Consider the following 11,168-nt stretch of genomic DNA (forward strand, 5'->3'; position numbering starts at 1 on the left):
AAATTTTTTTTACAGTGTGGCCTTTGACTTCCATAATATGGAGTAAAAAAATACTATGCAAGTTAATGGCTACCATCAACTGTTAATGGGGTTTTTTTTTTTTTCTACAGGAGAAAAAAATCATACAGGTTTTGAACTACATAATTATGACCAAATTTAAGTGATCTGTCCCTTTAAATATTCAAAAGTGACATTAAAGACATTTATAATGTTCTATTTTGAAAAGTCTATTCATCAAATAACATAAAAAAATGTAAGCAGCTATTTTCAACATCATATTGCTAATTGAATATCAAATCAGTATATTATAATAATTCCTTAATAATCATGTGACACTGAAAAAATTTATTTTTAATAGTTATTTTAAATTCTATCAAAATTTCATTATTTTTCTACTGTATTTTTGATTGAAGAAATGCAGATTTGTTTTCAAAAACATAAAAAAAACAATAACCAACACACTTTTTTCTGTATTTCCATTAATTAATTTAATTGATTAATTAATAATCCATTAACAAATACATTTATTTACCAAATTATAACCATCATTTATAACATGAATTACCAATACTAACATAATAGTTGGAACACAATGGTCGGAGAACATTTCACCAGTTCTCAAAAGTCACTACGATCAGAAGTTCAAATAACCCTGACTAACCATTTTTTGTTTTAACACAGTCTACTATGTATCAGGCCAAACCACACTCATTCCTGAGCTTTATATAATTTCAGAAAAGACAAATGCTGGTATGTTTATAATCATGACCATGTTTAATCAACACTGAAAGTGATTCAGCAATATGAGACAATGCATGAGAAAAGTAGATATAAACATAATGGTTTATTTCAGAAGCTACTGACATCTACATGGAGGAAGCCGTTACGGTGGTCCAAAGTGAGGTATTGCACTGACACATACATTAGTAGCTCTGCATTTGCTGTCAATCCGTATTTTGTCTTGAATCTGTTGTAGGTAATTTCTGTATGTAAATGCATATTGATATGATATGTTTTGGACCTAAAGAAGGTGTTACCTGTTGTGTCTCATTCTAGGACACAATGGAAACATTTGTCATAAATACTGTAAGAGTGGGAGCCCTTGTCTTCATCCCGGGTTTAATCATTGCACTTCTGTTCCGTAAGTAGAGTAGCAAGTAATTATATTTAATGGTTTAGCTCTGGAGTCTGGAGAAAAATTAAATACTTGTAAAAAAAACAAACATAAAAAGTTCATGAAATCTCTCAAGAACATGTACAGGTCACATTTTTGTCCAAACTTAAAAGAGAGTAAAAAATTAATTAGAATAAGAAAAAAAAAATTTTTTTTTGCAAAGTGACATTATTTTTGATGAAGTATTGTCAAATTTTGTAATACATTTATTTTATTAAGGTCTCAATGGTCATTCTCATTGTCATTTAAAACATAATGTACTAATATGTACATGTGCTACTCAATCAATTTGAATGTCAACAGAGTCAATGTTCACAGAGTGCTGTATCCAAGCATGTTAACAGAAAGATGAGTGTTATTCATCTTGTTAAGCCACTCCTGTTTAACAGACAATGTCAGAGGCATCTTACCTGGGCTAAGGAGAAGAAGAAATGGACTGTTGACCAATGCCCAGTGGTCCAAAGTCCTTGTCAGGGTTTGGGGCTAATCACCTGCCTTTTGGGGTTGTGAATGTGTGTTTGGATGGTTTGACAGCTCACTGCGTCTACCTGTTTGATTTGTTTTCCCCGCCCTCCTAGTTTCTCCTTAGTTAACCAATGTTCTTCTAATTTTTTTCCCTTTATAATTCCCTGTGTTTCTCTGTTCGTGGCCAGACTGTTGTAACTCTTACCAATAGCTCGAGCTGGTCTGTGTACTTACCTTGTCTTGTCTTGTCTTCAGGCTACAGTGTCTTTTGCTGTTTTGCTCTGCCTCTTGTTCTCATTAATGCAGTACTCCTAGAAGATTCCAGCTCTCATGTCTCTGGGTTTCGGCTGTTGAACGAGTTAAACTGTGGAACGATACTCATCTGCCTTGTTTCATCTGCTTTCAATAAAGCTCAGTGTAAACCCGCAACTAAATCCAGCCCGTTTACCCTGACAGAACAGTCTGGCGAATTATGGATTCAGCGGGATTTGATCCACTTTGCTCTGCTCTCGTACAGCAGGGAGTTTGGTTGGGTCAGCTTGCCATCTAGCTCAACACCATCGCGCAGGATGTGGACGCTCTTAGTGCCCGAGTCTCCGAACTCCTCACACGGGTGGATAGCCTTCAGCGAGAGGCGACGAGCCGGGTGTCCCATTATTCCGAAACCCATGCCAACAATCCGCCGGTCTACGATGGCGATCCTAATGCCTGTCAAGCCCATAGGAAATGTTCCTGTCAGTCATGTGTCAAGTCGCCCGTGGTCACTCCTGTTTAGTTTACAGACATTGTCAAGTCCCCAGAGATCACTCCTGTCATGTCCACAGACGTTGTCAAGTCCCCAGAGATCACTCCTGTCATGTCCACAGGTGTAAAGTGTCCAGAGATCACTCCTGTCATGTCCACAGATATTGTCAAGTGTCCAGAGGTCACTCCTGTCATGTCCACAGATGTTGTCAAGTGTCCAGAGATCACTCCTGTCATGTCCACAGATGTTGTCAAGTGTCCAGAAGATGTTGTCAAGTGTCCAGAGATCTTTCCTATCATGTCCACAGATGTTGTCAAGTGTCCAGAGATCACACCTTCAGAGGTTGCCCCTACCTACTTGTCTGTTTGGCCATAGAGTTTGTTCCTGTCTTGTCAAGTCCTCAAGTGTTGTTCCTGCCGGTCACATCTGGGCCATGCAAAGTGTTCCTGCCTGTCCTTTCAGACCTACAGAGGTCATTCCTGCCAGTTGGGTCAAGACCTTAGACGGTGTCCCTGCCTGTCAAGTTATGGTCATGTAAAATGTTCCTCTCGGTACGGTTATGTCCTGAGATCGTCTTTGCCAGTTGGGTCATGGCCGTGGAGATGTGTTCCTGTTTTGCCTTGTCAAGCCCGCGGAGGTTGTTCCTGCTAGAGGTTGCGACCACAAGATCATACCAGACCAGCTGTCTGCTGCTTCTGACGAGTCCCTCGGACAATGCTGCTGCTAGTTGTCAGCCATCTGAAGGGGCTATCTTGTCTGTTTTGTCCAGTCCTTGAAGATTGTTCTGTTTGTCTTGTAGAACTCACAGAGGTAGACCCCTTCCTGGAGCGTCAGGTGATGCTCCTGGGAGGCGGGGTACTGTCAGGGTTTGGAGCTAATCACCTGCCTTTTGGGGTAGTGAATGTGTGTTTGGATGGTTTGACAGCTCACTGCGTTTACCTGTTTGATTTGTTTTCCCCGCCCTCCTTGTTTCTCCTTAGTTAACCTTAATTGTTCGCCACCTGTTCTCAATGTTCTTCTAGTTTTTTTCCCTTTATAATTCCCTGTGTTTCTCTGTTCGTGGCCAGACTGTTGTAACTCTTACCAATAGCTCGAGCTGGTCTGTGTACTCACCTTGTCTTGTCTTGTCTTCCGGCTCCAGTGTCTTTTGCTGTTTTGCTCTGCCTCTTGTTCTCATGAATGCAGTACTCCTAGAAGATTCCAGCTCTCATGTCTCTGGGTTTCGGCTGTTGAACGAGTTAAACTGTGGAACGATACTCATCTGCCTTGTTTCATCTGCTTTCAATAAAGCTCAGTGTAAACCCGCAACTGAATCCAGCCAGTTTCTCCTGAAAGTCCTCTTTTCAGATGATAGCAAGTTTTGTTTTTGATTTGGAAACCAAGGTTCTAGAGTCTGGAGGAAGGGTGAAGAATTCCAGTGTTAAGTTTCCACAGTCTGTGATGATTTGGGGTGCAATGTCATCTGCTGATGTTGGTTCGTTGTGTTTTTTGAAAACCAAAGTCACTTCAACCATTTACCAAAAAATCTTGGAGCACTTCATGCTTCCTTCTGCTAACCAGCTTTTTGAAGATGCTGATTTTATTTTCCAGCAGGATTTGGCACCTGACCACACTGCCAAAAGCAGCATAAGTTGGTTGAATGACCATGGAAACTCACTAGACCTGAAATGTATTGTCAAGAGGAAGATGAGAAACAAGAGACAAAACAATGCAGATGAGCTAGAGGCCACTGTCAAAGAAACCTGGGCTTCCATACCACCTGAGCAGTGCCACAAACTGATCACCTCCATGCCACGCCGAATTGAGGCAGTAATTAAAGCAAAAACACCCCCAAGTATTGAGTAGATGTACAGTAAATGAATATACTTTCCAGAAGGCCAACAATTCACTAAATTGTTTTTTTATTATTATTATTATTGGTTTTATGAAGTACTCTAATTTGTTGAGATAGTGAATTGGTGGGTTTTTGTTAAATGTGAGCCAAAATCATCAAAATTAAAAGAACCGACTAAACTACTTCAGTCTGTGTGCATTGAATTTATTTAATACATGAGTTTCACAATTTGAGCTGAATTACTACAATATTTGAACTTTTTCTTAACGTTCTAATTTATTGAGAAGCACCTGTACAATCTTAAAGATAAATTTGCTTAAAAGGTTCTTCACAGCGATGCTATAGAAGAAACATTTTTGGTTCCACAAAGAACCGTTTAGTCAAAGGTTCTTGAAAGGTCCATCTCTTTCTTACCTTTTTATAATCTGAAGAATCTTCTTTCGCTACAAAGAAACTTGTGAAACAGAAAGGTTCTTGAGATGTGAAAAGGTTCTTTATGGAACCATTTAGATTAAAAGATTCTTATGGCATCGTGAACCACCTTTATTTTTAAGAGTGTAGCGGGTGAAATATGTCTTGCAGGTTGTCGAACCTCTGTACCCAACAATTATATATAGGGGGTGAAATATGTGACATTGTCAGGTTATGATGTTCACATATGTCATATTCACCCAAATAAACCTCTGTACCCAACAATATATCATTTGAGAAGTGTATTGAACACTTTTATTTAATACATGAACAAGAAACATTTGCTCATTCCATATGGCTGTTTACAAACTTCAGCAGATCCTCGTGCTGTATACAGTTTTAATTTGGCTCTCAGAATGTGCCTCAATAGCTGAGTGGAAGTGAAAGTGACTCATGGCCTGTTTTGCTTACTGTGCATTAACGTGTCTATCTGAATGCTTTGCCTTCAGGACTGCGGCGCTCCAGAGAACACAACAGCTGCGTGAGAATATAAACCCTGAGCCTTCCCGACCCATACAACCACAAAGAGATATGGTGTGATAGTTATGAAGTCACTATGACTGTAAAAAAAACCACATGCATGGTAACACGTATGTATATATATATATATATATATATATATATATATATATATATATATATATATATACGTGTTACCATGCATGTGTTTTTTTTACAGTCATATATATATTGTGGTTTGTTCTCAGTGCCTAATATTAATGAATAATTAATCAGTTATTAATTTTAATCTGAGTTATGAATTTGAGACTTATTTACATTACTGTTATGGTTGTTGTTGTTGTTTTTCACTGTATAGGCTAGTTTATAAAATGTTTGCTACTTGTATGGTCATCTGTAAAGTCTTCTTGTAAAAAGCTTCCAAACTCTGATCTAACGTCATGCATTGCTTTCTCAGAAATAAATTACGAAATGTCCAACCCCCACGTGGGATTAAAGTTTTGAGTGTTTGACTGGAAACGCAGTTTGATTTATCAAACAATAGCGGCCTCTACTGTTTAATGAAGTTGAATAAATATGTCAACCTAAAAGTTTTAACACTGTACAAAAACTTAAATCCTAATAAACCAAAGCAAAAACTGACGTGTGCTGTTTAGTGGTGTGTTTTAAAGTAAATATGTTTTAACAAATATCTCTTTCGATATTTGAAGTTGACAAAAAGCAGTAGGTCACATATGGAAGTGAAACTCTAAAAAAGAAGTCTGACTGCACATTCAAGAAAAGCTGAGAAGGTGTCATGTGCATGCTGACTTCCGCACAAAGGGTCATCATGTAAGAAGAGAGATGAAGTTTTCTTGAGCATTACTCGCAGAGAAAGAGAAACCTTTTCATCATGAATTATCTTCACAGCTGGTTCATTGCATCCTGGGTTCTCTGTTATCTCACAAGTGAGTTTCAAAGTTATACTGAAATGTTGATACAATCAGCAATTTGTTACAGTGAGGAAATTTAAATTTTAAAATGGCTTATTTACGTGTTATTTTATTATCCAGTAATCCTGGAATCTTTTTTTTTTTTTTTTTTTTTTTTTGCTAATAAGGCACGTTATCTAGAATTGTATAGGCGTTGTTAACTTAATAAATGTTTGATATAGATGACATTTTATGATCTAAATATAAAATTCAAGGTTAAAAAAAAAAAAAACAACAACAAACAATCTCTCTCTCTCAGTTTCAAACTGCAGCGACGTCACCGTACAGAGTTTCGAGGGGGATCGTGTCATTTTGCCATGCAAATATGACAGCAAATATCATGGAAAGTGTCACATATGCTGGATGAAAGGAGACATTCCCACTATGGGTTGTGGTAATGAAATTATCGGAAGTGATGGAGATAAAGTTGTGAGGAAAATATCATCCAGATACCAGCTGGCGGGAGAAATACAACATGGAGATGTGTCTCTGACCATCTTAAACATTACGAAATCAGACTCTGGCAAATATGGATGCCGCATACATGTACCTGGACCGTTTAATGATAAGATGTATTACGTCCACTTGATTTTTAATGACGGTAAGTGTTTAAAGCATAGCTTTCCAATGCCAAAACACGTGAAATTACTGAATCCAAGTGATTTAATTGTTTAAAAACAATCTTTCTGCTAGTCTACTACTATTTAATTTTATTATTTATTTAGGTATTGTTTTAAATTATGAAGTTAGTAGGACTTTTTTTATATTTACTTTTTTTTCATCAAGGATAAATCACATTGATCAAACTTGACAAATGTCTATGACTGCTGCTAAAATAAAATATCCAGCTGGAATAAATTACATTTAAAACAGTGTTTTATTAAAATAGAAAAACATTGCAGTTTCTGGTGATATTTCACAACATTACTGTTTTGATTGCATTTTTTATCAAATTTATGCTCTTACTGATCCCAGACTTGGAACGGTACAGGGTAGATGTAGAAAAAGTAAATAAAATTAAAAAATTAAAAAAAAGACGAGGAAGAAAAAAATGATTTTACATTGAAATACACTTTCTTCAAATCACTTAATCCAACAACATGGGAAAATACATCAATTTCTAGCAGCACATCTGAGCATGAAATAGGAGTTTTCAGCACTGCCATGACAGAGGTACTTGTGTGTGTCTTTATATGTGATTATATATTGTCTTTGTTAATCTGTCATCATCTAACCAAGTCTAAAAAGAAGGTATTTTTGGGGATGATAATGAACAGATGAATAAAGACATTATCTGTAATCATTCTTACATCACAGATTAGATCACTGTTGTGTAAAGTCTGCCCTTTACAGTTTTCAGTTTCCAGTTTTGTTGCTCATGTGAGTATGTGAACGTTTAAAAGTGAAAGGAACATTGTACATCCTGTTTCAAAGCACCTGGTCCAACCACACCATAGCCTTTGGTTTTATAACCTCTGAATCACTGACCACTGAAACTTCAGGAGGTATTTTGATTTGAACCCTGGCAGTGAATCTATAATGACTGAAGAAAAGCTCTCATTTCTGAATAACTGTTTCAGTTCTCATTATCTGTAATCTATCATTATTATAAAATGATACATTTTGGCTAGTCAAAAGTATGCACTTGCATGTTGTACACATTTTTTGTCATTAAAGATCTCTGCTTTTTTAAAATACATATAAATTGGAAGAAAACTATATGTGACATTATCCTTTTCTAGTAGTAAAAACGACCACAACACAAGAGAGTACTTCATTCATCTCTTCAACAAATCCTCCAGAGAACAGCACTTTTGGACTGTGGCTCTCCGACACAACATATGGTATAAGACATCAAAACATTTTAGGATTTCCGTAATTGTGTGTAACAAGTGTATTTGTGAATATACTGACTGACCCTTATGTTTTCATTATAAAAAAAGAAACCTCGCTTGATCACCATGAATCGTCCTCCATAGATAAAAAAGATAGTGTGAGTATGCTGACACAATAGAAAGCCTCAGATGTTTTTGAAACATATTTGAAAGAATGATAATTTTATACCTTTATACTGATTTGTGTTTTAAGGTAAATACATCAGCGGTGATTGTGCCTGTCATCCTGTTACTGCTGGTTTTGATAATCATTGCTGTAATTTTAATATGTGAGTCCAAGGTGCATTTGGTTATTTCACATTTTCTTAATTTCACAACAATATACGTTGTGCTTATTAATTAGAAAATGAAACTGTTTATATTTTCAGTGAAGCAAAAGAAGAAAACCAGAGCTGCGGTCGACATGTAAGTCAATCCTGGAAGTGATTATTATACTGAATTTAGAATTTAGAACTCCAAAATAATTTTGATTAATAACAGATGTAAATAAATAAAACAATGAAAACAAATTGGAATTTACTGTTGGCATGATACTGCTAAAATACAACCACTCATCATTTTACACATAGGCCTACTACCATCCAAATGTTAGGGGTCAGTTAGATTTTGTTATTATTATTAATCAGAAAGGATGCATTAAATTCATCCAAAAAGTGACAGTATAGACCTTTATGTTGTTAAAAAAATATGTTTCAAATAATAAATAAATAAATGCTGTTCTTTTGAACTTTCTGTTCATTAAAGAATACTAGTAAAAAAATAATCGTTTCCACAAAAATATTAAACAACACAACTGTTTTCAGCATTAATAGTAATTAAGAAATTTTCTTTGAGCAATAAATCAGCATATTAAATATTTTCTAAAGGATGTGACACTTTATTCACACTTAATTTGAAGTAGTTTTAAAGTTTAACGTTTTTTAAAGGCAATTCAATCTATCAGAAAAATTGACGGATAAATAAATATATAAGAAATAGTAAAGTAGCATGTTGCTAGCATGATTAGCAAGTGACTAGCATAATTAGCTAGTTACTAACATGTTGCTGGCATTATTAGCATGTAACTAGCATGTTGTTAACATGATAAGCAAGTGACTAGCATGTTGCAAACATGATTAGCAAGTGACTAACATGTTGCTAGGATGACTATCATGTAGCTAGTCTGATTAGCAAGTGACTATCATGATTAACTAGCATGTTTGCTAATATGATTAATTAAGTATCATGTTGTTAGCATGATTAACAAGTGACTAACATGTTACTAGTATGATTAGAAAGTGACTAGCATGTTGTAAGCATGATTAGCAAGTGACTATCATGTTGTTAGCATGATTAGCAAGTTACTAGAATGTCACTAGCAGGTTGTTAACATGTTGCTATCATGATTACCAAGTGACCAGCATGTCACTAGCAGGTTGTTAACATGGTTAGCAAGTGACTAGCATGTTGCTACCATGATGAGCAAGTGACTAGAATGTTGATTGCATGAATAGCAAGTTACTAACATTTCATGAACATGTTTCTAGCAGGTTGTTATGATTAAGAAGTGACTAGCATGTTGTTAACTTGATTAGCGAATGACTAGCATGTTGCGCATGTTGAAAGCATGATTAGCAAGTGAAAAGCATGTTGGTAGCATGATTAGCAATTGACTGGCATGTTGCTAGCATGACTAGCAAGTGAATAGCATGCCATTAACATGGTTAGAAAGTTACTAGCATGTTATTAGCATGATTAGCAAGTGACTATAATGTTGTTAGCATGACTAACAAGTGACTAGCATGTCATTAGCATGATTAACCAAGTAACCAGCATGTCGCTACCATGTTGTTATCATTAATAGCAAGTGGCTAGCATATTGATAACATGATTAACAATTAACTAGCATGTTGTTTACATGTTTTTAGCATGTTGCTAGCATGATTAAGAAGTTACTAACATGTTGCTAGCATGATTAGTAAGTAAATAGCATGTGTTATCATGATTAGCAAGTGACTAGCATTGTTGTTATCATGACTAATAAGTGACTAACATGTCATTAGCCTGATTAGAAAGTGACTAGCATGTTGCTAGCATGTTTCCAACATGATTAGCTTGTGACTAGCATGTTGATAGCATGATTAGCAAGTTACTACCAAGTTGCTAGCATGTTTCTAGCCTGATTAGCAGTTTACTAGCATGTTGTTAGCATGTTTTTATGCAATTCCAGCTAAAACCATCAGATTCAGTAAAAAGAAAAAAACTGCTAAAAACCAGTTAATATCAGCCTGGCCTGCTAAAAAAAGAGGCCAAAACCACTTTAAAACCAGCAATAGACAACAAATACACCATAAATCTAGTCTGGTTTATGAAAACCATAATGGATCAGTTAAAAAAGATATAGCAACCTGAGTCAGACCAGTCTCTGAGGGTCTGACCCGAGTTTGGTGGTTGTAGCTTTAAAAGTCTAGGAGGAGATGCATTTTAACATTTGGTCTCAGAAGAAGAAGAAGAAGAAGTTTAAATTTCTAATTCCAACTTAATTATATTGCAATAGAAAACAGATATTTTAGATTCTAATGTTTCACAATATTGCTGCTTTTAACAAGGCTGCATTTGTTTGAACACAAATACAGCAAAAACTTACTTATCCCAGTCTTTTTAACTGTATTGTGTCTTATAATCTTTAAATTATTTAGACAATAATATTTTGCATATCATCATTAAAAACTAAATTAAGTGATGGGTGAAATGCATAACAGCATCAAAGCAAGTAGAATATGATTCATCCATTAGGTAACCTTATGTAACCTTATATGTCATGGGCAAATATTTCTCATAATTTTTCTCCCTCAGAACCCAGAACTCAGATAACTCTGTCATCTACAGTAACTCCGGCAGCAGTTTGGGCCTGTACAACAGAGAGATGGCTGTGGAAAACATCTATCATATACAACCTGAAAATGAATATGAACAGTGGAATTAATTCACATGTACTATTTAACTTTAAGTTGATCAGTGTGGACTTCTTGTCTTCTTTTGTATTTACACTGTGTTTATAATAATGTGACAGCTATTACTGATCAGAGAAATTATTGCTCTGACTAACCTCATTCTGATGTCTAGCGGCTAACATACTGCAACATTTTATCATTATTAAAACTAATCTAAGTTA

General features: G+C 35.6%; 1 protein-coding gene across 5 annotated transcripts in view; it reads left to right on the forward strand.

Moving 5' to 3' along the window:
* The window catches only part of LOC132117332 (T-cell immunoglobulin and mucin domain-containing protein 4-like), a 35,757-nt gene extending 24,589 nt beyond the window's left edge, over positions 1-11,168 (forward strand). The window contains exons 1-7 of one of the 5 annotated variants that reach the window (XM_059526564.1): positions 5,939-6,095; positions 6,379-6,720; positions 7,862-7,963; positions 8,063-8,112; positions 8,208-8,283; positions 8,383-8,419; positions 10,850-11,168. In XM_059526564.1, the coding sequence (XP_059382547.1) occupies positions 6,041-6,095; positions 6,379-6,720; positions 7,862-7,963; positions 8,063-8,112; positions 8,208-8,283; positions 8,383-8,419; positions 10,850-10,979 (792 nt within the window). In that variant the 5' untranslated portion in view covers positions 5,939-6,040 and the 3' untranslated portion in view covers positions 10,980-11,168. Of the gene's footprint in view, positions 1-5,938; positions 6,096-6,378; positions 6,721-7,861; positions 7,964-8,062; positions 8,113-8,207; positions 8,284-8,382; positions 8,420-10,849 lie in introns of those variants that run through there. The other 4 variants (XM_059526568.1, XM_059526566.1, XM_059526567.1 and 1 more) reach the window with 4 other exon arrangements.

This window comes from Carassius carassius, chromosome 36 (genome assembly GCF_963082965.1).
Source record: "Carassius carassius chromosome 36, fCarCar2.1, whole genome shotgun sequence".
NCBI lineage: Eukaryota > Metazoa > Chordata > Actinopteri > Cypriniformes > Cyprinidae > Carassius > Carassius carassius.